This window comes from Hippocampus guttulatus, chromosome 2 (genome assembly GCF_054856545.1).
Source record: "Hippocampus guttulatus isolate MCC_2025c chromosome 2, RoL_Hgut_1.0, whole genome shotgun sequence".
NCBI classification, from domain to species: domain Eukaryota; kingdom Metazoa; phylum Chordata; class Actinopteri; order Syngnathiformes; family Syngnathidae; genus Hippocampus; species Hippocampus guttulatus.
Window position 1 is genome coordinate 30,111,151 of NC_141262.1, and position 25,991 is coordinate 30,137,141.

General features: G+C 57.4%; 1 protein-coding gene across 2 annotated transcripts; it reads right to left on the reverse strand.

Moving 5' to 3' along the window:
• Positions 1 to 214: 214 nt before the first annotated feature.
• Positions 215 to 25,840, reverse strand: LOC147209530 (phospholipid-transporting ATPase ABCA1-like). Of its 2 annotated transcripts, XM_086105590.1 has the most exons (49): positions 25,180 to 25,835; positions 24,217 to 24,358; positions 21,793 to 21,886; positions 19,280 to 19,421; positions 18,683 to 18,801; positions 16,654 to 16,775; positions 16,382 to 16,585; positions 15,320 to 15,409; positions 13,434 to 13,674; positions 12,771 to 12,910; positions 12,582 to 12,698; positions 12,314 to 12,508; positions 11,994 to 12,199; positions 11,705 to 11,881; positions 11,406 to 11,628; positions 10,448 to 10,669; positions 10,154 to 10,358; positions 9,370 to 9,483; positions 9,098 to 9,272; positions 8,885 to 9,016; positions 8,535 to 8,812; positions 8,238 to 8,458; positions 8,079 to 8,151; positions 7,769 to 8,007; positions 7,403 to 7,454; positions 7,224 to 7,346; positions 7,005 to 7,153; positions 6,803 to 6,927; positions 6,580 to 6,678; positions 6,294 to 6,483; positions 6,123 to 6,217; positions 6,026 to 6,058; positions 5,858 to 5,963; positions 4,584 to 4,658; positions 4,338 to 4,507; positions 4,089 to 4,266; positions 3,895 to 4,010; positions 3,611 to 3,755; positions 3,417 to 3,540; positions 3,216 to 3,345; positions 3,007 to 3,133; positions 2,859 to 2,921; positions 2,658 to 2,764; positions 2,453 to 2,594; positions 2,224 to 2,358; positions 2,019 to 2,122; positions 1,353 to 1,445; positions 1,005 to 1,248; positions 215 to 933 (listed from the first exon to the last, which is right to left on the reverse strand). In XM_086105590.1, the coding sequence occupies exons 2-49, from the start codon at positions 24,280 to 24,282 to the stop codon at positions 784 to 786; spliced, it is 6,870 nt and encodes a 2,289-aa protein (XP_085961716.1). In that variant the 5' UTR covers positions 24,283 to 24,358; positions 25,180 to 25,835; the 3' UTR covers positions 215 to 783. The 2 variants fall into 2 exon arrangements, with proteins under 2 accessions (XP_085961716.1, XP_085961715.1); XM_086105589.1 differs by having other exon boundaries at positions 2,453 to 2,764; positions 25,180 to 25,840.
• Between the last annotated feature and the right edge of the window lie 151 nt (positions 25,841 to 25,991).

Sequence of the window (25,991 nt, forward strand, 5' to 3'; positions counted from 1 at the left end):
AAGTGTCCTTGAGTGTTTTGAAAGGCGCTTATAAATAGCCTGTATTATTAGTAGCACTGTAGTAGTATCGTGGACTTTGCGAGGGAATGTAAAACTGCGAGGGAACGCAAAGTTGTTGTTTTTTCTAAGGAGCCCCGTAAAAAAAAAAAAAAAAAAAAGAATACCTCAACAAAAGGGGAAGAGTGGAAAGTAGACGTACGACTGTAATCATAAGTAAGAGACAGAATGAACTTTATTCAGACTTTTTGTTTCCTTTGACGAGCCCAACCGGCTGCGACGCCTTCACAAATGTGACTTGCAAAAGTTTGGACAGAATCTTCTTGTTACTGCGCTTGGAGTGGTTTCTTCCACAAAGCTGTGCAGTGGGCATCTATTTGATTTGAAGGTTTGCAGTAACAGTTTGCTGTCACATTTGAAGAGATTTTTTTTTCCCCAAGAGAAAAAAAATAACTCCAAGAGATTTTTACATTTTTTGCTTCTGATATAAAAAAAAAATCAACACTTTGATTGGCAGTCGAACAAACATAAATAAAATGAACAGACGATGATTTGAAATGATTTGGAATCTTCATCGACACGCGCAACTTGACACCATTCCGAAAAGAAAATGGCGGCCGCGCGCTGGCACCGCTTCAAGTTTGTTTTTTCTTCCGCCGTGCGGCGAGGTCACGCCCTCCCGCCGCCGCCGGAAATCATTTGCATCGCGTGGAGACGGGCGTCCGCGCCGCCCGTCGCGCGGCTCGTTCGCAAATCGCACGTCACGTGATCCCTCGCGCCACACGCTCACATGATGCTCTCTTTGGCGCGGTCCGCCTGAGGAAGGTCCACTCGGACTGCGCTTCTGCCCCGGCGCCGCTTTGTCGAGGGCGAGGAAGAGTGAATGTCTTTCGAGTGATAGTCGTCGCTTTGGTCCTTGGCGAAGTTCACGAACACCTGACACGCAAATCAAGCGTGTGTCACGTCTGTGTGCATGCGCGCGTGCGCGTGCGCCTGCGCGCGTCTACCTGGTCGAGTGTGGTCTGCGTGACCGAGTAGTCTTCAATTTTCAGCGCGTGTTTGTTGTTGGCCAGCGTGAAGAAGATGTGCGTGAGCGAGCAGCGCGATGACGGCAGCTGGTATTGCAGCATGTTCCGGTGTTTCTCCTTCAGCGTGCTGCCGCTCAGCTCGCTCTCGATGAACTTCATGACAGGAAGGAGATCGGGGTCGGGCCCCGCCACGCGCAGGATGATTGTGTAGCCGTCGCCGAACCTGCGGCCACACGCGCAACAGCCGCTGAGCTCCTGCACCCGCTTCCCGCCTCTCTTAAAGCCTTGCGAGCGCGTGTGCGCGCGTGTGTGCCCGGGCTGTTGTACCTGTTCTTCAAATGTTGGACGCTGCCGAGACATTTGAACCTGCCATTCACCATGATGGCCATGCGGGTGCACAATGCCTCACACTCCTCCATGCTGAGACACACACACACACACACACACACACACACGCACACACACACACACACACAAGTGATTACATTTCAGGCATGGGTGAGTAAAGTCCATACTGGCCTTATTTCAAGGTATCACATACTCATGAAGGCTGCCGATACCAGCAACCGATACTTCAGGCAAAACAAACAACAAGAGACATGGAGTAAGTCCTCCTCTCCGGGACTTGGCACTTTAGGGTGGCCGTTTGACAAATTGGCAAATCATCACACGTGTCAGAAACGGTCAAAGGGTATCCAGAGCGCACGAATATCCCGGTCTTGATCTGTGCCATACGGTGGCCAACGTGCTTTCCAAAACTTCGCATGATGGAAAGAAAGGTCTTTGCTCACAACGAACTCGTCGACGAGATCTACAACGTGCGTATTCTTACAGAGAACATTTTGGGGGGTTGAGTTCCCCTTTGATGCTGCGCGCGCGTCGCTCATCACACACCGAGTTCAGCGCGAGGAGGGAGGAGACGTGAACGAACACGGGATGAGGGAAGCGGCGCACAAGGAGATGCGAAGGCGGCAAGGACAAACGTGAAGGCACCTGTGCGAGGTGAGCACCACGGAGCGTCCCTCCTTGATGACATCCAGGATGCAGTTCCAGAGCGCTCGACGGGCTTTGGGGTCCATGCCCGTGGTGGGCTCGTCCTGTTACCGCGGCGACAGCCAGGGTTAACTCCAGCCGCCAGCGCAACAGCGAAGCAGGGAGGGAAGGCTCGGAGGAGCGGGGCACAGGCCGCCTCACTCACCAAGAAGACGACGGGCGGGGCGCCGATGAGCGCCATGGCGGTGGAGAGTTTGCGTAAATTGCCACCGCTGTAACTTCCCGCGGCTTTGTCGGCGTACTTGAGCAGGCCCAACTTCCTGATGCCCCACTCGGCCACCTGTTGAGCACAGCGTCACCGTCACCGTCGTCTTCATCCTCCCGGAAGCCGAAAGCCTCGCGGCGTGCGTCCGCCGGGCCGACTCGCCACTCACGTCGCAGACTTCCTTGCCGGGAACTCCTCTCAGGATGGCGTAGAGCTCCAGATGTTCTCTCCCCGTCAGCAGCTCATTGACGGCATCGAACTGGGGGCAGTAGCCCATGTTCTGATGGACCTGGTCCAGCTCCCGCAGGATACTGATGGGCGTTAGCGTGTGAACACGATGGCGCGTGACCTTCACAAATGAATTTTGAGCCCACCTCTTCCCGGCGAGGAAGGCTTCGCCGCTGGTCACCACGGTGTCGCCCGTCAGCATTTTGAAGGTGGTCGTTTTTCCCGCTCCGTTCACGCCCAGCAGGCCGAAACACTGACCAAACACATGCACTTACACGCTAAATGCACGTGCGCATGCACACACACACACACACACACACGAGTGTGTGCGCGGGTGCGCAACAAACCTCGCCCGGAGGAATTCCAACACAAAGTCGATCGACCGCCGGCTTCTGTTTTCTTTTGAACACCTGCAGGGTGGAAAGGCGCAAGCGATGACAACAACACCGACGTGCACGCACGCACACGTACACGCGCGCGCATAGTGAGGACGACCTTGGTGAGTTGTCGGAGTTCCAGGATGTGTCCGTGTCCGAGTCCGTGTACGATGCGCTGTCTCTCCCGAGCGACGTCCTCATCCTCCTCTCCGAGAACTCCCAGTTTGGTCCCGTGACTCACCGGTCTGCACGCGCGCACAATCGCCGAGATGAAATACACGCGAGTGTCGCGGTGCGGAAGCGAACTTGGAATTCGGCGTGCGTCACCTGGGTTTGACGCAGAATCTGTACTGTATGAGGACGGTGATGACGAAGAAGACGACGCCTTCCACCGCCATGGCGAACAAATTCTTTCCCACCATGTCCCATTCCAGAGGAGAACGCAGCCGGTTCTCTCCTGACGCAACGCACGCAAGATGTCACGGTCCGCACCGCCGCCGCACCGCCGCCGCCGCGTGCGCGCGTTACCGAATCTCTGCAGCGCGTCGGCCATGGCCTGGTTCTTGACCATGTCGATGAGGCCCCGCCCCAAACAGAAGTGAGGGAAAATGAGCAGAACGTTCTTCAGAATGTCGTTGATGCCTCCGATTTCCTGCGGCCACATCGGCAGGTTAGCGAGGGGGCGGCGGCGGGCGGGCGGCAAAGAGGGCGCGGCGGCTCACGTGATCCCCGAAGAGCTCCATGACGAAGGTGGAGATGCTGCCGTTGATCCCGATGAGGATGTTGACGCTGGTGAGGACCACGTAGGCCGTGCTGGGGATACTGAAGACGAACGAGGCCGGGTACATCAGCGGCGTGATGGACCACCTGCATGCAAACGCAGCGGATGGACGCGCGCTCGTCTCGCTTCGGTCCCGGCGACCGCCGCTCGGCCTTTTCTACGTTTGCTCGGTATTTATGCTTCGAGAAGGCTTTGGATCGATTCATTGAAGTCCCGTGCGGGTACCCGTAGAGCAGCAGAAGCAGAGCGAGCACGGGCAGGTTGGTGGAGGAGACGTAAGCTTTTTGTTGGAAGCACACGAAGATGAGGACGACCAGCGTTGCCGGGACCACGTAGTTGCACTGCGGACGGAGACGCAACGCGGCCCGTTAGCCGGCGCGCGCGCACGCACGCTAACGGACGGTCGGACGCAGACGCACCATGTCCCAGATGAAGTTGGCGGTCCAGTAGAGGAGGGGGTGCACGCCGCTGATGAAGTGCATGTGCTTGGTCTTACTCACGCGCTCCTGGATGAGGAAGACCACGAAGCTGGCCGGGACGAAGGACATGGCGAAGATCACGCAGATGGACACCAGCACGTCTACCGAGGTCGTGACCCTGGAAAGCAGCCGCGCCGTGACGCATGCGGCGTGACGCCTACGCCTACGTGCGCGCGAGCGAGCACTCACAGCGCCACCTGAGACAGCTGCTCCTTGGTCAGGTTGAGCGGATGATTGAAGGCCCGGATGCCGTAGCGGCCGGCGTCCTTGCCGGGAGGCAGGTTGGCCCTCAGGATGGCGTTGCTCATCACGTTGATGAAGGAGCCCATGCTGTGCCAGCCTTTGTTGTTGAACCAGATCTGAACCACCGATCCATCCATCCATCAATCCATCCGTGCCTTCACGCATCAGTGAGCGGTCAATCGTGTGGCTGACCTTGACGTTGTTCTTGGTGTCCAAACCGTTGATGAAAGCCGACAAATTGTCCAGAAATCGGTCGGCCGCCGCTCCCTGTTCAATGATCGACATTCAAAGCTCGGATCGTCACCGGGGGCGGCCGTTCCGGCCGTACCGCCGATGACGCAAGTGGCGCCTCGGCCGCTGGCTCAGTCCTGACCGACTCCCGTTGCGCCGGCGACTGACGGAAACGCTCGCCGCCCGTCTCTCGCGTGTTGGATTCGCACTCGACGCTCGGCCTCAACGCGGAGCCGGGCGCCGGTTCAAATAAGCCGCTTCAAAGAACGACTGCGGGGTCTTTTAGGAGCGGCAAAGAAGTGAATTTGAGGCTTTGTCAAGAAAAGATGCACTCATATGCAGTCGGAGCACATTGACCATTTGAATCCAAAACCGTAACGTAGCCAATTCGCGGAGTGCCGGTGACAGCTTGGTTCGGCGGCAAATAAATGACGGGCTGATGATGACGGACGGGCGGCCCGGCCGCTGGCGAATTTACTGCTGCGCCCGTCTCTGACCATCACGCATGAATGAAGGCTTTGTTTTGAACATTAAGTCAGAAGCAGAAAGAGGTCATCATCGAACACAAACGCATGTCAAGTTGAGCAAGTTGCAACAAAATGATGAAAACCCAAGTTTGGTTGAGTTAGCTGTTCAAGACGACTTTTGGGATGCAGAATCCAAAACTGAGCTCAGATTTTCTCCGGGGAGCAATCGGAACGTGTTATCTTGAAAAAAATGAAATGAACCCGCACGCATGTTACTAAACCACTGCCGCAATGGACTTGCTCCAGGCTTTGTAAACGAAGAAAGCAGCATCAACAAAAACCCGCCCGCTCACAAGTCAGGCGAGTCAATTTCTCAATCACAGAAAAGCCTCCAAATATGAACGACATCCCCCGATGAGGGCAAGAACAAACTCCACTAAATCAATAAATATCGGGCGGGAAATGAGAAGCCTTGAGAAGGGGGGCCGCAGATGAGCGGGCCGCAATGGATGCCGAGTGGGCAACGTTGCGCACGGGATACGAGGCTACTCAACGTTAGTTGAAAGAGAGCCAAAGTCCATTCGGACTTCAAAATATTCCAATTAAAAATAAATCATTCAAAATAAAAAACCGAGACGTGCTCAAAAACAAAACGGAGTGCATAAAAGTCAACAGACCCGCCCCCGCCCAGCCCCAAATGATTGGCCAGTGTAAGTCGCCCGCTCCAAAGCCCTCGGTAATCTTTCGGCACTCGTGAGGGAAACGAACCTCGGTCAGTTCAAAGATTTTCCGGATGCGGCGGATGGCGTCGTCGATCTCGTCGGCCGGCGGGAGGACGTGAGTGCTCCTGGCGCCCAATGAGAAGCCTCCGTACCTAGCGGTCAGGTGCCGCAGTGTTACGGATCGAAAACCTCATCCGCGATGCGCCAAACTCACCTGAACTCGTTGACCCAAACTTTGTTCTTCAAACTGAGGACGACACAAAGGCAAAGTTCAGCGGGCGGGTGATTGCCGTACGTCGCGCGCGTCTTACCTCTTGCCGATGATCTGCGCGTAGGTTTTGACCAGGTAGTCGGAGATGTTCCGGCCCGTCAAGTTCTGCAGCGTGTCGGTGGAGCTCAGCTTCATCTGAACACAAGGCGCACGTCACCGAATGGGGCCCCCCGCCTCCCTGCCACCGCCGGGCGGCCGCGCCCCAGCTAACCTCGGGCGGGGGCATCCCTCCGGCGCCGGCGGGGCAGTCGGGCAGCATCTTCTTCCTGCCGTCGCAACTGCAGGAGCAGGCCGGGGACGGGTCCTCCATGGTCCAGTTCCCGGACGCGAAGAGCTGCCGGACACTCTCCGGGACCTCCGGAACGCTCCAGTCGTCGTCGCCCATGGTGCAAGGCGCCTCTCTGATCGCGAGCGGCGGCGAGCGCTTGTAAGACGGCGCCCAGAGGCGACAAAAGAGAGACGGCGGAAGCGAGAGGCCAGCGGTGGCGTGATCTTACGGAACGGGATGGCCCAGCATGCAACGCGTCCCCGGTCCCGGCGGGTCCAAAAGAGAAGCCAGCAACTTCTGCATGGTGGCGTCTCCCGGCGCGTCATCACTACCACACGACCGACGAACAAGTGAGCCGAGGGGGGAGCTAGACGGCTCTCGGGCAAAGTTAGCGCGATTCCTTTCTCCTCATACGCCGCACGAGGCCAAACTCGGCGACTCGGCGCGAGTACCTGATGAAGGTGACCTGGTCTTCGTACATCCAGGGCTGCAGCTCCAAACTGGGATATTTCCCGAAAGGAGGAACGATGAGACTGAAGACCAGCGCGATGCAGACGAAGACGGCGGGCAGGACGATCTGCGAGACGGCAGCGCGTCGTCATCGATGCTAAGCGCTCGAGCAACGCGACCGCCGCGCGGACGACGGGAGCCCACCTGGGCAAAGAATCCTTTGCGGGAGCGCCGGGCGAAAAGAAATCTCTTCCACATGAGCGCCACAAACTGTTGTTTGGTCAGATTCCAGCCGCTCACTTTGGCCGATCCTTTCCCGCTGGCGCACTTCAACCTGTCCGTTTCTCCACTCTCTGGAATGCCACGGGGTAAGTCACTGAGCGAGCGCGGGCGCGCGCCTTTTGCGCGTGCGCGCGCGTGTACCCAGGTCGCCGTCGGCCGCGTCGTCGTCGTCGCGCTCGTCCGTCAGAGGTCTCAGGCAGCTCTGAGGGTCGCCTCCTCCGAAGGCGTGAGTCCGCCGTCGTCGCCGGACGGGAAGCGTGCCGTCTGCACGCGCAAAAAATGAGCCCGCGGTCCGAGCCGTCTTCTCGACGGGACCTTACCTGAGGGCATGTCCGTGTCCACGCCGTTATCTTCAGCCACTTTCAGGAAAATCTGTGCAAACAAAAAGCACGCGGCGCAAATGGTCTGAGTGCGGGCTTTCCCCCATCTGGATCCACGCCAAGACGCCTTTTACTTGAGGACAATCGGCGCCAAACGCGAGCGGAAGGAAAAGTACACGGTAGACGGACGGACATTACAGCCATCCCATCGCGACGGACCGAGCGAGGGTGTCATTGCGAGGGCTCTTTGCAGCCGTACTTGGCGGTCGTCCACAAACCACCCTTTGCAGTAGCGGGATAACGACTTTCGAGCCCCGGGAACCTTCGACGGCATACGGGCGCGCTTGGGAAGCAGCGGTTTCCCACCTCCTCCAAGGTGGTGTCGGACACGCCGTAACTGGAGATGTTCAAGTGGCTCAGATTGTCGTCCATTTCGCGGAAAAGCTCCACGAAGGCTCCGTCCTTGGCGGCCGAGTAAGGCAGGACGAAGGTCAGCTCATGTCCCAGGTCCTCCACCATGCGGGCGCCGGGGATGTGGCGCAGGATCAGGCCCGACACCTGGGACGTGTCCACCGGTCTGCGACGCGCCGCCGCCTGCCCGCTTTCTAAAGAGGGAGACAAAAGATGAGCGCGGGCGGCTCCGGAGCGGAGCCGAGGAGGTCGAGGCGCCGCTCACCGACGGTGGCGGCCTCACTTTCCTGCTCGCTGCCCAGCCCGGCGTCGCTGCTGCTGACGGAACCGCTCTCGTCCTGTAACAAACGGAAGCAGGCGGGGGCCCGGTTGACTGCCGCTTCGTGGGCATTCTGTGGAAAGGCGGCGCGCGGTGCCGCCGGACCTTCTTGCTGAAGGACACGGTGCTGGAGGAGTTCCCGCAGGAGCCGAGCGAGGGCTCGGGGTCCTTCTTGACCAGGGTCAGGTAGTAGCCCGTCCCCAGCTGGTTTTTGAGGTAGAGGGACGAGCCCACGCAGCACAGCTTCCCGTGCGAGATGATGGCGATGCGGTCGCCCAGGATGTCGGCCTCGTCCATGTGGTGCGTGGACAGGATGATGGTGCGACCTGAGGGCGCGCCACACGCGGGGCTCTCAAATCGAGCTCGCGCGCGGCACACGGCCGCAAAAATCCGCCGACTCACCCTGTCGGTACTTCAGCAGCAGATCCCAGATTCCCCTTCGAGCGTAAGGATCCACTCCGGCCGTGGGCTCGTCCAAGATCACCACCTTTGAACCCCCGACAAAAGCCAAGGCCACGGACAGCTTCCTCTGCATGCCGCCGGAGAGCGTGCTGGTCTTGGACTTGCGTTTGTGCGGCAGGCCCGTGTCGCGGAGGATCTGCTCCGTCTCGCCTTTCACCCGCTCCTCCGACAGGCCTTTGAGTCGGGCGTAGAACCAGATGTGCTCCTCCACCGTCAACCTGCGGCGTAAAATGCACCGAACCGTCGGCGGCTACCCTCAAGAGGGAGGAAGGTTCCGAGCGACCCCTCACATGCTGAAGAGGACGTTGTGTTGAGGGCAGACGCCCAGACTCTGACGGATGGCGCTCAGCTCCGTGCGGATGTCTCGACCCAGAATGTAGGCGGTACCGGAGGTGGGCGGGAACAGCCCGGTCAGGACAGACCTGCCGAGACGGCACGGTTGAGGCGCTCTCCCGTTTGCGAGTGCGGAACTGGCGCTGGGGCTCGCGGTCGCCCGCACTCACATGGTGGTGGTCTTTCCGGCGCCGTTGTGTCCCAAGAAGGAGGTGATCTGTCCCTCGTAAAAGCCCAGCGTCAGCCCGTCCACTGCCCGCTTCTTTCCGTGCCGGTAAACCTTCACGAGGTTCTCGATGTAGACGCCGGGCTCGAGGTGGGCCGGTTCCTCTTCCACGCAGACGGCTGCGCGGTAGCGACACACACGGATGGCAATTGGGTCCCGCGCGCCTTCCCCCGATCGAACCGTCCCGTTTGGCTCGGCGTCTCTCGGCATTCTCACCGGCGGGGTTGCCTCTGCGGCGCAGAGGGACTTTGTTGGACTTGTTCTCCTCCTCGCCAAGCCAGTAGGACTTGGTGATGGGGAAGTACCACGGGCGAGGGATCCCGTATTGGCCTGCCGCACACAAACCAGTCGCCACTTGACACGCCGGACCAGGAGTCTCGTTCGCTTCTCACCAATGAAAATGCCGCGGTAAAATCTGACTGTCTGCCCGGTTGTTTTTTTCGCTGCGCGGCGGCCCGGCGGCCTGGCTGCCTGGCGGCCTGGCTGCCCGGGTCACGTGGACGGGCACAGGCTCCTGCGCGCACCTGATCTGTACGCCGGGTTCTTCAGTGCAGGAGAAACGGGAGACGCGTGACTGACCTTTGCCAGCGCATTGTCGTCAGTTATTCCGCTTTCCTGGTGGACGATACTTCTCGACATGTCTAGCTTTGCCATCGCCCTGGTTTCGTCTTGTTAACGTGCGCAATTCAGCAATTGTTGCACTTGCTACCGTCGGTTCCACACATGGGAGTGGTTCTTTAGTTTTGTCCACTATCTATTCCCGAGTTTCCACCGCAATTGTCTTCTGTTCGGCGACTCGTGATCTTGTGCTACTTTGCTCAGTTCAATCGCTCTCATTTTGTTGTTCCGCTTCGGGGTCCCGGAGTCACGTCGTGTCAAACTCTCTCAAGCTCAGGGGAAGCCAGCGTCAACCGCAAATCAATCTTTTCTCACTCGCGTTCCGACCCGATCAGAAAGGCGGGCGTCACGGGCTGGCCGGCGCCCTCTGAACCATACGCACCTGGAAAGACGGCTTCGATGTACCAGGTGAGGAGTCCGTACAGGAAAGAGTCGAAGTACATGATGATGATGGCGGTGCGCAGGCTAAAGTCGTCTTCCTCCAGGGGACTGGCCACCAGGTTCTTCCATTGGATGCCGACGCCCTGCTCTTCGAACAGAGCGAAGTACTCGCAGCCGAAGCCAAAAGCCACGGGGGACAGGAGACTCTGCGGGAGATGGCGGGGTCAGACTCGGTCGGGACTCCCCCTGCCAAAGAGTCCCGCCGCAATCCCCGCCGAGCGGCGGGCCTTCTTACCGCAAAGACCTTGGCGCCGAACCCGATGTAGTCCTGCCAGGCCACGCAGAGTACGTAAGGCAAGTACAGGGTGAAGTAGATGATTCCTCCGCAGGCGGCGGCCAAATTGGCTCGAGCGAACGCCGTACTGATGAGAAAGCACTGCATGATGGTCACCACGGCAAAGGACGCCAGGAAGAGGAAGACCACGCCGGTGTCGCTGTACGGCAGCAAGTTTCCTTTCTGAGGGGCAGAGAATCCCGTGAGCGGGATGGCCGCATTGTCACACCGATGGCAAGCGCCCCGGCGGCTCCACCCCAAGCAATCGGACACGTCCGGATGATTACGTGCGGCTTTTAACCGTCGATCCGCGCAGGCCTTGGAAGGAGGAATGCGCTCGCATGATTTACACGCGGCACCAGCGTGGCGGGGGGCACGTGACTGATACCGACCTCGGATACGCTAACGATGTCCACTGGATCCCTGTCCAATACCGCATCAACTCCAAACTTCTCCTATATACATACATGACCCCTCCCTACCTGTCCGACCTTCTTCAGGCGTATACCCCCACTCGCTCCCTCAGATCCTCATCCTCCCTCCGCCTGTCAGCGCCCCCTGCCCGCCCGAGCACCATGGGAGCCAGAGCCTTCAGTCGCGTTGCTCCAAAGCTCTGGAACAGTCTACCTCTGGACCTCCAAAACCGTACACCTCTCTCCACTTTCAAGTCCCGTTTAAAAACACACCTGTTCAGAATTCAATGACCCAGACAAGTGACGCCGGACCACCGGCGCAAAAATCGACCGCGCAATCGCAATCGGACGAGCGGCCCGGAATCGAGCGGATGACCCCAGACCCTCGCGGATTCGACCGCACGCGGACCACAATCAACCGTAGACGGCGAGGAGGCCTAGGTTGTCTAAGAAGCACACGTGAATCATTGACACCGGGCCACAAAAAGCGCTTGGAACCAGCCCACCTTGAGCATCAGCACCAGCAGTCCGGCGCTGATGAGCAGAGGGATGAGGCTGCTGACAAACCAGCTGAACCACAGGATGCCGTTGTCCAGCCCCATGATCCTCATGGTCTCCTTCAGACGCGCCTCCTTCTCGTACACCACGCTCTTGAGGATGATGGACACGGAGAACATCCAGGCCAGCGTCATGAAGAGCGGCATGGAGCGGCTCATGACCCGCAGGAAGCTGAGGGTGCCGAGAAGGAGAGCCGGTCAGCGCGCTCGGGAGCGGCCTCCACCGTCTCCGACTGCGCCGTCCGTACATGTCGTCCACGTAGCACGGGTAGGGCATCTGCTGGACGTAGACGCCCGTCTTCTCCTTGGTGCTCGTCATGGCTCGGACCAGGGCCTGCTCCACCACGTCCTGCAGGTAGGAGAAGCCTCCCCAAACGTAGCGCATGTCCTCAAAGGGGTCCGCCCGAGGACCCGGGTCCCAGTACCTGAGAAAAAGCCGACAAAGCGCAGCGCGGGTGCGGCGCGTAGCGCAAAGCTGAGCTCCGGCGGCCGCGGGCGCATCGCCCCAAACCCCGACGCGCACTTCTTCGTCCTTACGCGTCTTTGATCTTGTTGGTCCGCTCCACGTTGTCGATGTCCATGCGGATTTTGTAGCTGACGTTGGGGGCGAGCTCCGTGGCGTTGGCGCCAACGTCCGGGAAGACGATCCCGGCCCAGAACTTCCTGTCCTCCAGTAGAACCATGGACTGGTTGATCATGTGCTCCTCGGTGGGGACGGGCTCCAGCTTGTCCAGATTCACGCACTGAAACGGACGGCGGTCGAGCCCCACTCACTCGCCCGGCTCAAGAAAAGCGGAAGCTGGAAGCCTCGGCGCCAGCCCTCACCAGTCGCCGCCGCGCCGCGTCCGGAAGCTCACCTCCATGAAGCGGGAGATGCCGGTGACGGCCTGGTCGGTCTCGTTGAAGACATCCCTCCAGGTGAGGGCGCCGCCGCTCGCTCGCCGCTCGTCGGCGTGCCTGGACAGGAAGTTGGAGACGTCGGCCACCGTCCAGTCGGTGGCGGCCAAGTGAGCGTGGAAGTAGGCGGCGGTCACGTTGTTTTTCAGCAGAGACTAAAACGTACGCGACAAGCGCTTCGATGGATTCTCATCTCCAGCAAAATTGCGAGCCCAACAAGTAGATTACCCGCAGCAGGTTCATCTGTTCGCTGTTCTCCAGGAAGTTCCAAACTTTGGGTCGCATCTCTTCCCACATTCCCTCCAAGTCCCTGAACACGCCCAGCTCCTGAAATGTCCGGTTCACCTGAAAGCAAAGCAGGCAAACCAGTGTCGTCCGGCGCCGCCGAGGAGAGGAAAGCCGACGCGGCGTCCTCACCTCGTGGATGACCCTGCGCGTGGCCGGCGTGTCGGGAGTGTAGAGGATCTTCCCCATCAGCAGCGGTTTCACGGCTTCCCAGATCATCCTGGACATGGGATTGGAGTCCATGTCCCTCACCAGACTGTTGCAGAAAGGAGCTGCGCGCGCACACGCGCCAGCGATGTCAAACACTCGGGACGGCGACGGATCGCGTCACGTCCCGAGGCTTGTTAAAAATGGCGCCCGTATCTTCGGGAACGCGCCGAGATGGCCGCTGCGGGAAGTCGGCCGACTTCCGACAAGTCCCCGCGGACGAGCTCTCTGGCCATCGCCGCGGACGGTAGCTCCAAGATGAAGCGGCATCGCGCCAACGAGCGCGGCAGGAAGCGAAGCTCGGTGATGTGGACTCGAAGGGGACCGGAGCCAAGTGAAGAGAAGGAAGCGCTATCAGGACGGGAGCGGCGGTACGCGGAGCCACGTGGACAGGAGAGGAGGCGGCGTGACGGATGCGGAGCGGAAAAACTCTGCAACCGAGTGTGAAAAACTCTGCGCACGGCGTGCCGGACGGGAAGTCGTGCTACGTGGACAGCAAGTGGCTTTGATGCGAACAGGAAGGCGATGAAGAGGACAGGAAGCAGCGGAGCGCGGGCAGCAACCCGGAAGAGCGTTTTGCCAACTGACTGGAGGAGTTGTCGTAGCGCTGCGCGGCGTCGTCCTCGCTGCTGTTGTGGTTCCCAAAGAGCGCCTTGTAGTTGCTGTCCTCGTACCAGTTGAGAGACTTGATCTGCAGGCCGCCGCCCTCGGGATGGCCGCAGACGATGCGCGACACGGCCTGGTACATGGCGCTGGGCGAGGACGTGGCGTTGCGCGTGAGGAAGATGATCTCCTTCCTCAGGTCCACCCAGCTCTTCATGCCGGCCAGCTGCAACACACGCACGCCGCGCAGATTGGAGCTCAGTCGCGTCCGCTCTCGGTGGCTCGTGCGGATGGGCGGAGCGTCCCGCGCCATCCATCGCGACCCTCGCGCTCATCCAACTGAGCGCTTTCATTCCCACCGCAATCGGTTTCTGTTTGGATCATCACGATGAGCCCCGATGCCGATTGGGATATTCGGCCCCCAAAAACTCTGGTCGACGATTTCCCGGCCAGTTCATTCCTGAGCATTCGATTTGTGTGCAGTCGAAAAGCAGCACGAGTGAAGTTGTTACTTTAAATCCGAGCACGAGAAACACATTTCAAGTTCGAGAACAGCTTGCGATCGATTTTGGAAACGAAAGGGAGCCTGCGAGCCGATCTACCGTATTGGCCCAAATATAAGACGGTGTTTTTTGCATTGAAATAAGACAAAGTGGGGGTCGTCTTATATTCGGGGTCTAGACAGTATACCCATTCACGACGCTAGATGGCGCCAGATATCATTGAAGCGAATGCTGAGCTTGACTCCCCAGGCCAAAGTGAACCCCTGCCACGAAGAATAAAAATAAAAATAGCGGTAGCATGAAGAAGAAAAATAAAAAATAGCGGTAAGAAGGAAAAGAGAAGAAAATAATAGAAGAGATAACAGAAAATGGAGAAACGTAGCGACAATCTGGAGAAAAGTGGATCGAAGATCGGCCCGGTTAACCGGCAGCTGAGGAGAAGTTATGATGTCATTTACATTTCAAAAACCAGAAGCCATTCATTTACGAATGTGATTGCACTTTAGATTTGAATGAACATGCTTTTTCTCTCAAATATATTGTTCGAATCATTTGTTTCAGATGTATTGTCATTATTTTCTGGATAAAAATTAATTTGGTGTTCAAAAAGTCTTTTTTCAAACTTGAGTCTTGAAATAGAGGGGGTCGTCTTATAATCAGGGCCGTCTTATATTCGGGCCAATACGGTATTATTTTTTTTTTTTGGGGAGCGTCACAGTCACGGAAACACTGCAACTCAGTGCAAAGTTTTTTTTGCGGTTCTATGCGGTGGATTGAAGAAGGCGTTTGTTCTCCGCTCTTGTTCTTCTCCACTTGTTGCTGACGGTGACAAGCGGCAGAGTTTGCTGTCAAAGCAACACGTTCATCCATGGTGATCATTCTTGCTGCTCCCTATTTTCAATCCAGCACACGGCGCATCTCCGCTTTGCGGTCGAGTTTTCCGAGAGCCCCCCCCCCCCCCCACTTCCTTGTCCCGCGTCTAAACGTCGGCCTTTTCGGACCGAACGGGACCCGACGGCAATGCGGAATCATGTCGTGAGAGAAAGCCGCTTGCAGATGTTTCCGCAGACTGCACAAGTCAACGAGGGCAAGACAGCTGGTGGCACACGCACACACATGCGCACGCAGTGTGTTTGTTGCTTCTGATTCTTTGTTCAGCTGAGACGTCGGGTGTCCTGACCGCGAAGCGGCTAACGTGACTTGTCACATTTTTCTTCCGAGAGAAATCACACGCGCTCTGTCACTCATGCGCACTCTGAGAACCCAACTTCCCGCAGCGTCTTCCTTTGAGATCAAACAAGAATCAGGACGGCGAGGACGGCGCGTCTTCTGACATCGCCGCCTGTGAAATCAAGGGCAGCGTCCTACCTCCACGGCCAGCGAGCCCAGACTGTCCAGCAGCTTGTTGGTCGCCACGGAAACGCCCCGGATGGCTTCGGGGTCCGATCTGATGTCCCTCTGAGACGCACAAAGACGCACACGCGTGATGGTCAAAAACGGGCACCGGCTTCTTAAGTCGTCTTTCGATCGCCCTTAATCGCAAACAGTGTCAAAGGGCTTCTTCGCATGCCCACGCTTGACAAATATTCACAACATCCCCGGCCGGACCTTTGCGCCCAGGAGGGCAAGGAAAAATTCCCAAAAGCGCTTCTGGGGTCACATGAGAAACCTTGAGAAGGGGCCGCCGATGGGGGAATCCCCCCTTCCAGAATGACCACACCCCAACGGATGCCGAGCGGGCAACATTTGACGCAATAAACCTGCGCGGCTCTGACTGGCAGCGCTCAGCTTGCTGACTTAGCACCGGTCAAGAGGGCAGCCGTCCTACGTCGACTTGTTTTTTGTTGTTGTTGTTTTGACGGACGGCGAAAGCGGCGGCGCGGCGATCATGGGACATGACTCGGACTGGACAACTTTGCGGAGGAGAACCCACTCAGGGGGGCGGGCTGTTGTGGCCCACCCTCAGTTGACATCATCAACCGTCCTGGGACATTTATCCCTTGGCGGCACATTTCCAGTGAGCTGTTTTTTTTCCTTCGTAACAGCTTCTTTCAAAGTATCCATTTGAAAAATACGGATTTATATTTTCCATTTGGTGCATGTACGCACAAGCTAAGCACAAGTCCACTAGTATCTGTCCACAAAGTCCTTTTTATTCCGTTCCCCTCGGTGTTTGGCTCGCCGTAGCACGTTGCTATAGAAACGAGCATTCGAAAAGGCGGCGTGCTCGCAGGCCCGGCCGAGTTCACACGCTCGGGCCGCGCCCACTTACGTCGCGTTTCCTGTGCCGGGGGAAAAAAAAAAAAAAGACGCCTCTGGCGACACAAAGCAAGACTGTCGACAAAAGGAAAGAGACGCGTCGCGACACGCTCGTGAACTCCCACGCGCCCGCGAGCGCTGCCAGTAGAGTGAGGCGTGCGTGCGTCTTACCAGGACAGGTTTGAGGAAGTCCACGTTGTCCAGGAAGCGGCGCTCGGCGTGGTCGAGCCACACCAGCGGGGCGCCGCACACCACTTCCTGTACCATCATGGCGGCCGAGGGGTCGCCGATGTTGACAAACTCCCGCAGGCTGCGGCCGCCCGGCCTGCGAGGACACGCGTCACGCAGGCGGAGCCCGAACCCGCTCAGGAGGACCTGAACACACGCACGCACGCACGCTGGACACTCGATCGATCCATTGATGATGATGATGTGATGCTGACCTTCTCCAGGTCGACGTCGGCCTCCAGGATGTGAGCCACCGTGGAAGCGGGAAAGGACACGTTCTTCAAAAGGAAGCCGGACAAAGTCTCCTCATCTTGCAGGAAGTGCTTCAACTTGAAGCCTGAAAACACACACACACACACTAAGGTGTTGTGTGGCTTGTTTGATGATGTCACACCTTCAAGTTGCCACTCGTCCGGAGGTCTTGCACAAGTGGTCCAGCAAGCGTTTCCTTTCTTTGATAACACTCAACTAGGGATGGGCAAGTATCGGCATCAGGTACACGCGAAACTCGTCAATACCAACCCCGTCCACGATTAGTAGAGGGCTGGGGGTGAGAAGATCTGACATGGAATACGTTTTTCCTCAGCAGTAGTCGGCGCGACACTTTGCCGCAAAGGCGGCTCATCGTGTGAACGAAAGACAACTCTTTCTTAGATTTGCTCATTAAAAACAACAATCGACATATCGGTCGATTTTTGTTTGACGGACGTAACGCACCAAAGCGGAAACCGAATGATCATCAATTTATGACGAGACATTTTCTGCTCTGTCAAACTGAAATAATGTGCTGTCATTCCATACCGCGATAGAAAGTTTTGCTTTTCATTTGATTCTTTGAGAATCGATTGTCAAAAGAATGGCGAGCTGCTCTCGGCACTGGCGTGACCACGTTGCCGCGGAGATGGCTTCTTCTGGGATATGTTGACCGTGGCCCCCAAAGAGGCTGCTTAGCGGTCCGATGCTAAGGGGAGTGGCTCGCCAATGGCGCGCGAGGCAACTGCCGCTTTACACGGCGACGACCTGCAACACCTTCCCACCCTCGGGCAACCCCGGCGAGCGTGTCAATATCCCGTCGCCATGGCAACAGCAAAGCGCGCCGTAAAAGTACAACTTCCAAACAAGAGCGAAACTCGCAAGGAAAAACGTGACGGGCTGACGCAAGTCGGTCATCGCAACGCCGACGCTTGATCAGGCTCGGCCGCCCGCGACAAATCCTCACTTGCGAGTTCGCGCGTTCTCAGGCTCCAATTGGTTCATCCAAAGAGATCGCCTGAGCGTGCGCAACGCACACGCACGGGGGCAGCTCGTTCCCGCCACAATCAAAGCAGGTCAGAGCAGGTTGGAACCCAAGCCGGGATCATTCGAAGACAAAGCGCCAAATTCCGTTTGTTCGGCGTGCAAGAGAACAAAGAAAAGTGCAGGACAAAGACAAATGTTCTCCATTCTCAAGCGCATGAGCTAGCATACCAAACAGGCTAACTTAGCTAGCTTGCAAAGCTGGCGTCGCGTTTCTTCGGCAGAAGGACGGAGAAAAACGAAACAAAACTATGAAAGGGAAAAAAAAAAGGTTCAGGAAAGTCTTTGAAGATGAGCTACATCGCAGAAATTGCGACACGCAAACGAGAAATTGGGCACTTCTACTGAGGACAGCTTCATTTCACTCGATCGGCTAGCTGTAAGCTTTTGCAAGCCGCTACCTTCCACGGCCGCTAATAGCCATCGGGCCCGTCCTCTTCCGGCGCTCCCGCTGGCCGTCGATCCGGCCGTGAGCCGCTCTTCATCCTCAACATTTGACCGACGGCCGAGATGCCCGGTGATTTTTTTGTCCCTCCCTTTTCTGAGCAGAGAACAACGGCAGCTACGGATAACGCCTCCGTCGACACGACTTTGACAGGTGCTCGTCCCGGCTCCCCGAAGGTCGAGTCGGCGACGGACTTGCCCGGTCCAAGACGCGAGATTCGTCCGCTAGTCTGACAGCGCAACCGTCAATGACAAAAAACCCCACAAAACAAAACATGTAAATCTTGTCGTTTGACAAGGCGATTATTGTCGCACCGTCAAAATCCAAAGTAGTAATGCTTTGGCTTAAAAAAAAAAGAAAAAAAAAGAAAGTGCAACTGCAATCTTTTTCTCTGTTGCACGGACTTGGCCCGAGTGTGCCATCCCGTAAACGCGGTTCTAAAGACCACGCCGTTGGTTCACCCGATGATGACGATGATGAGGGTTAGGGTGTGTTGTCGGTACCTGTTCTGCTGCTCTGGAGCTTTCGGAGGGCGCGAGCGAGCTCCTTGAAGCCCTCCAAGTTTTTGTCGTTCTGACTGTACAGAAGAATCTTCTTGGCGTCGGAGAAGAGACGAGAGATTCTGCACGCACAAAAGCCTCGTCAGCCGCACGCGACCAGAGCTCAAACTTTGCCGGACAGCCCGGCCGTGGCTCCAAACGCGAAGCCGACCCCGGCTTAGTGTTCTGAGCCGGGCTGGCAACCCGCATTCCAAGCCCCGAGCCACGTTCAAAACTCGAAGGCGGGATTAAAGCCCCGGTTTGAAAACCGGAAGCCGGGCTCGGAAATCCAATCGCAAAGCCAGATGGGTGGAGAAAGCCTCACGTGAAAGCACGAGACTGGCGAGACCCGACGTGGGGGAGCCAAGCCCGGTTTGAGAGCAGACGCCCAAACCCCGAGCCGAGCCCCGGATGCTTCGGTGTCCCAAACGGGAAACCCAGAGGCCGACTCGGAGCGAAAGCCAAAGGCGTTGGCATCGGGGATGCCTTTCGGGGCTCGAAGCCGAGCGGGAAGGCTTCGGGCAAACGGGCAAGGCGGACCGGCGTGGAGGCGCGGCTCACATGGAGTCGTTGAAGTTGCCCACGACGCCCGGCGACTCGCCCGGCGTGGGGCCCCGGAAGCACGGGTTGTTGGCGTTGCAGAGGATGCCCTGGATCCACGGCAAGGTGCCCGCCGACGGCATGGCCTTGTTGGGGAAGTGACCTGCGGACGGCAAACGGCAAGTCAAGCGCGGCGGCCGGCCTTGACCCCGGCTGGCGGAAGCCTTTTACGGCCGCCGATTAGATTAAGAAAATACGACGACGCCGGCCAACGCTGCTGACTCAAGTCCTCCTGACGTCACCCGTCGTCATTCATTCGGTCCAAATCAAAAGTGTGCAACCAAAGAGAGTCGCTTGTTTGCCATTGTCCTCCATTTGACTTGAGGGCACTTGACAGATTCTGCTTCTATTGAAAGAACTCCAACTAACAGTCAATGAAGAAAAAGTGGCTCGCAAAACGAACTGGATGTAAATGAAAACTAACTCCGATTAAAAGTGCAACACAAGTAGAAGCTAGCATGCGTGCGTGTGTGTACCCGTGGGAGTGCGACATTGCTTCTTTTGGGGGGGCGGGGGGGTGCATTGTTGACCGCGCAACCACTTCAAATCCAATGCTCATGCCCTCACCTGAAAATCCGACACGACGGCAGCATTTGCTTTGAAAGACTGTGAGCAAAACGAAGCGTGCCACCAGAGCGCTCTCGGCTTGGGAGGGCGGCGGGCTCGCGAGCAACAAGTCAGCGCAGGTTAAAAAAGTGGCTGAATCACTGCAGCGCACATTCCTCTGACGACTCCAAAGCGCGCGCACGCGCGCGCACGCACACACACACGCACGCACACACGGCTGTGTTGGGAATCAGTCACTCTGTCAGGCTTTTTAGTCGCTCAACCTCAAATTTAGGGAAGGGTTCCCGACTCCCTCCGCACCAGATGAAAAAAAAAAAACAGAGTGGACTAGAGTTGACAGTTGAGTGAAATGAAAAGGGAGTTTTGGAAGGGATTGATGGCAAAACAACTTCTTCTTTGGATCTTCTACGCCCTTGTCACTCTCTCTTGCTCTTCTACGATGTCTCCATACAACAACGTAACTTCTTCCTCTTCATGTTGTGTGGTGTTCTACAGGGCTCAATTCTGGGGCCTCTGCCGTTTTCATCGTATCTGCTCCCTTTGGGTTCCGTCTTAAGGAAACATGGTATTTCTTTTCACTGCTATGCTGGTGACTGTCAGCGCACTGGCAATTTCTGAGTAAAAAAAAAAAAATGGAGACCACTTTTCTCCTGTCTGGAGGAAATCGAGACACGTGGATGGCACTGAATTTCTTGAACTTCAATGAAAAGAAGACAGAAGTGATGGCCTTTGGTCCCAGTGGGCCTTGCGCACGCCATCCTGCCGACTTGGCCCCCCTGGCTCCTTATCTCCTGAGCAGTCTGGAACTTGGGACAGCGATTTGAAATTGGACCGGCAAATCTGTGCAGTTGTCAAATCCGGCGTCATCCAAGTCGAGCCTCTGATTTCTCAAGAGCACTTTGAAACAGTAATTCGCGGCTTCGTCACATCTCGGCCTGGACGACCGGAAGGCACGTTAATTTGATCCTCCGCCAAGCGTCTCCGGTCGGTCCATAAGGCTGCCGCTCACCTTCTAACTGGAGCTCGTAGTAAGGAGCGCATCACTGCGATTCTGGCCTCCCTTCTCTGGCTCCGTGGACATTTTGGAGTTCGTTTGTTTTCCAATCTTGAAATGGCCTGGCCCCACCCGAGCAGGTCTGCGGACCAGACGCTATTCGAGGTCGCGAGAACTAAGCGGAGGCCCCGAGGGGACGGGGGCCTTTTCCGTTGCCGCTCCCTCTCTCTGGGACGACTTCCCGCTGAACGTCGGGCAAGCCGCCCCCGCTGGCCTCCTTTCCGACTCATTCCTATTCTTTGACTTTCGACTCGGCGGGAGGCCCGATTTTGTGCTCTCTCCCGTCTTCGTTAGTAATTTGCTGTACGAGTTATTTCTGCTGCATGTGGAGCCCTTTGTAGACAGCGGCGGTTGTTTGAACCTGCTCCAGAAATACACTTGAGTCGAGTCCCGCGCTTCATTTTCTCCCAAAGCGACTTTGTTTCTCGTCTCGGCAAGCGATCCAATCCGAGTCGACGCGCGCCAAAGTGCGACGGAGCAACGAGCCGGTCGCCAAACACACAGCGGGCTCCATAAGAAGAGCAAAATCAAGGCTGTCAATCGCATGGGTTTTCCGCGGCGTTTGGCCACCGACTCCCGACCGCCGAGACGAAGACGACCTTCGGCAGCTGACGTCACCCGCTTATGGTGTCCATAAAGAAAGATAAAAGGAGGGCAAAAAAGATAAAAAGACACACGAGGAGGCCCGACGAGTGAGCAAACGTCGATGAGCCGACCCAGCTTATCGATCAGCCGCTCGCTGGCCGGCTGAGCCGTGTTTACATGGAACGGAGGTTCGGTGCGCGCGCAAAGGTCAACGTGACGCCGCGAGTCGCCGGGAAACGCGCGAGGCGAAGGCCGAGGACGGACTCACATTGGTGCTGCTCGTAGGGCGGGTAGCTGAGGCGCACGCCGATCAGGATGAAGAAGATGAACAGCGGCCACACGATCTCCACCAGCAGCTGGAGCTGCAAACAGAAGCCGCAGAGCGGCTCAACGCCTAAAAACTGGATTTGACTTTGTCTCCCTTTGCGGGACCCCCGAGGACTTTTGCCACCGGTGGGGGACCGCCGCCCGCTCTCCTTTCTGTGACGCTTGTAGTCGTGGTGTCAGAGGGGAGGGGGAACAACATCTTTTTCCCTTTGCGCCATTTCACTTGAATTTTCTGACCGAGCGACATCGTTTGCGACGACGCGCTCAAATTGACACGGCCGCGTGGCAAAGGTTTTGCCACGCGGGCCCGCGCGAGCCCACTGGTGCATATTTCATCCCTCCGTCCGTTATCTAAACCGCCTGTTCCTCGCGAGGGTCGCGGGGCGCGCCGGAGCCTTTCCCGGCTGACTTTGGGAAGCAGGCGCGGCACAGCCCGAACCGGTTGCCAGCCCATCGCGGGGCACACACAGACCAACGAGCATCGGCGCTCACGCTCGCGGCGAGGGACCGTTTGGAGTGTTCCGTTCACCTGCCGCGCATGTTTTTGGAAGGTGGGAGGAAACCGGAGCGCCCGCAGAAAACCCACGCGGGCCCGGGGACAATGTGCCAAGACCACAAACGAAGCCGAGGCGCAAAGATTTCAAAAGGGAAATTTGGCGGCCAATCTGGGAGGGGCTTTGCCCAGGAGCCGGTGGGGCGCGGCGCTCGCTCGAGAGACACGTTGAGAAAGAAGCGAGCGGCCTCAAATTCAAAAGAATCATCGATTGCCTCCGAGCGGAAGGCCTTTCCAGGCCGTGGGCAATATCACCCCAAAAGGCGCTTTCCCCCCCCCCGCTGCCAACCAAAAAGGCCAACGGAGCCAAACGGAAGCTGCGGTGCCGGTTTCCAAATATTCCAACGCGAGCGCCCGCAAAACTCGTCACTCTTGGAATCGGGCTGATGAGCGTGGTTGCTTCGAGCGCAAGCGGCGCTTCCTCATTCTCGACTCCCTCGTGACTACGAAGGGATGTTAGCGCAACTAGCGCGAGTTTGACAGGCCGCCATTTTGGAGCAGACGCCGTCACGCCGCTCCACGAAGCCGAGGGGCCACTTCCCGGCCCCGTCCGCCGCGCAGAGAGCGGAAGAGTCACAGAAAGGCGCGCAAGTGGACGGCCCGGTTTTGCACAACGCCTCTTGCTGCCGTTGTGCAAAACGTCACCAGGGTCACATGAAAAGGTCAAAGTTCATTTTGGGCCCGTGCTGAAATGTCACCCCAAGCAAACCTCGGGAGTAGCCTCGGCCAACAAAGGTTGCGACGGCGACGCCTAAACTCGGGCAGATAACTGCGATGGGCTGAGATGGGCCCTTTTCAAAAGACAGCGGGACCTCTACTGACCGACGTCCCTTCATTGCAAATGTCCAAGCTACGAAAGGTCTCAACGGGAAAATATTGCCTCTTGTTCCGAAAGAAATGTCAAGATCGGTAAAAAGACAGTCTGTCCCGCTCCCCGCGAACGGAACGTACTTCTAGCTGCGCTGCCATCGGCTAGCGCTTAGCATCTTCCCGCCGGCTAAGAGGGACCTCTGCCGGACGCGTCTACGCGGCGTCCTCGTCATTCGGCCCTTGGGCCACCGGGTGCTCCGACGACGTCCATGTGAATCACCCGGAAAAAAGTCTTCACCGGTACGTTTGCCTCGGATATTTTCGAAAGGTTGTTCAAAGCCGACAAAAGCAAACGTCCTTGGATGGGTTCTGGACAAAAGGCCAAGCGAAAGCCGCTTCTGAGAGAGAACGTGAACTCAAGAGGGCAAAAAATGCATTTTGATGCTTTGGAAAACATTTCTGTCTGAACTTTTTGTCGGGGCATTGACACGGAAGAGCCGTCTCTACTTCCCAAATTTTCGGGTGAAGAAATTTCTTCTGGAACCGATTCATTTTGTAAGCGGAGGTCCCACCGTGCTCGCAACTGCCGCCGATGGCACGCCGCTCGATTCTCACTTTGCCGGGAAACACGAAACGGCGCTCAGGGCGAGAGTGGCGCAGGACGACGCCCATGTGCCGCCCGACGCCCTTCGATCCGACACGCGTGACCACGGCCGACGAGCGTCATCTCCCTTTGACGGCAAAACGGCCCGCTTCTCGCCGTCGGCGCCGGCCCGTTGACGGACGACGGCGGGCGTCGCGTCTTCTTCCGCCCGCTGCCTAAATCCAGCTCGGAGCAAGTTTCTGCGTTTGCCGAAGCCACGGACGCACATTTAAAAGCGAAGACCTCGACCCGTTCTCCAACTTCAAGGGCCGTCATTTCAAAAGCAACCGGGTCCAAGAGAACGCTTCGGTGCCAAACGCGGGATTTCGATTGCGAGGAGGACAAAAAGGAGGGCTCACCTTCTGCCTGCGTCGGTACGTCAAGTTCTTCCAGAGCAGCAGGGCCAGTTGCGTGCGCTGGGACATGGCGGGCGGGCTCCCGGCGGGAAGGACGCTCGGGAGGGGCGGCGGGCCTCGACGACTCTCCGGAGCCGACGCGCGTCTCAAAGGGGGAAAGGTCGACACGCCGTCAGTCAGCCAGATAGCCCAGGTGCTGATCACGCGCACGCTATCATCTCCCCGGCTTCTCGCTTGATTCGCAGCACCTGATTATCTCCCGCTGATCGCTAATCAATAACCAGCGTTGACCTCCTAATATTCTGTCCTTGGGGCTGGGAGATTTCCAAGTGACGAGCGAGCGGGACCAGGTTCTCGGCTCTTCACGTTGGCAAGGTGCGCCTTTTGGCCAGCTCGCACGCGCCCACGCAAAAGCGCGAGTACAGCTCACGCCGATATCTCGCATCATATTTCTACTTCTGAGCGTGTCGTCGCTTGGAGGTCGACCTCATCGTGGAAGAGGTCGGCTCTTCCACGATGACAAAACCGCGAAGGCGGTGTGAGCCCCGCGGACTTGTCGCAACTTCACTCGGGCAGACACACGCGCGAGTCATCAAGTCGGCCGACAACAATCATCCGCCTCCGTCGCCGGCACTCCGATCGCTCCATCGACGGCTTGCCAATCATTGACAGAATTGATCCGAACGCTCGGTTGATGTTTTCATGAGTCTTCGAGGAATTGAGGGGATCAAGGGGGGGGGGCGAGAAATACAAAATCATCAAAGTGATGAGCGGCAATAGACTCGTGGAGTGACCGATTGGCTGACTTTGTCCCTCAACCGCGTCCAACTACGTCTTCTTGCCTCTCGTTGTCAACTTTGAGCAACGTCGGTACTCGGGGCGAGCGACGGCGGCGCCGGTGGCGAAACGGACTCGTCGAAGCCCACCTGAGGGCTGCCCAAAACACGTGACGAAAAGTCCACTTACCGTCAAGTTGTTGTTCGTCTACCGAGTCGCCCTCGTCCTCGTTTGCGCGGTGGGCCACTTTTCGTTGCTGCGACCAGCAAGCGAAGTGAAGCTCGGCCGTAAATGGGAAAACGTCTCCGAATTCCGGAGCCAAGCCGCGTCCCCCGGCAGGAGGAGACACGCGCGCCGCTTCCTCCCGGACCTTCAAAATAAAAGGGAGAAAGCACCCTCCTCCTGCTGCCAACAAAAAGCCGCTCCGCTCAACGAAATGGACAGCATTTCGACGTCGTGGACTTGCTCGCTTTTGCCATGATTGTCTGCTTTTCACCTTCTCTTGGCGTACTTGTGATGACGCGCAGCGGCTGCCTCGCGGTCTCCTTCGCACCGAGCCACACAACGCGACGCGTGACCGTAGCCGGCTCGGACTCCGACGCAACAACAACAACCGATGTCAGCATTAACTACACGTAGCAACTGCGCCGTCATCATTTGTACTATCGATACTTCAACTGCCCAAAGTACTACGACACACACTTTGAGTCACAGATAAGATAGATATGATAGGCAACGGGACTGAACGGAGAGCTTGACACCAAAGATACAACGGCATTGATCGATATCCTCAGCAGGTGACTACTTCACAAATACACTTGCGACAGGGGGGGAATTTACCGCCCCCCCCCAAAAAAGCACCCAAGTGGACAGTATGTCATGAGCAAGACACAATACACAATATTCAGTCAATAACTCGACAACCCCCCCCCCCCCCCCCACCACCACCACCAAATCGTCTCCGTTCCAATTTGAACAAAAGCGTTGCCGTCGGTGGGCAT

Coding starts and splice junctions, on each gene's coding strand:
- LOC147209530 (XM_086105589.1), bottom strand. CDS start 24,282: ATGTCCCAGCGCACGCAACTGGCCCTGCTGCTCTGGAAGAACTTGACG. Junction 7,455..7,768: donor CCGACACCACCTTGGAGGAG/GTGGGAAACCGC, acceptor TTGTTTGCACAG/ATTTTCCTGAAAGTGGCTGA. Junction 2,922..3,006: donor AACTCCGACAACTCACCAAG/GTCGTCCTCACT, acceptor TCCACCCTGCAG/GTGTTCAAAAGAAAACAGAA.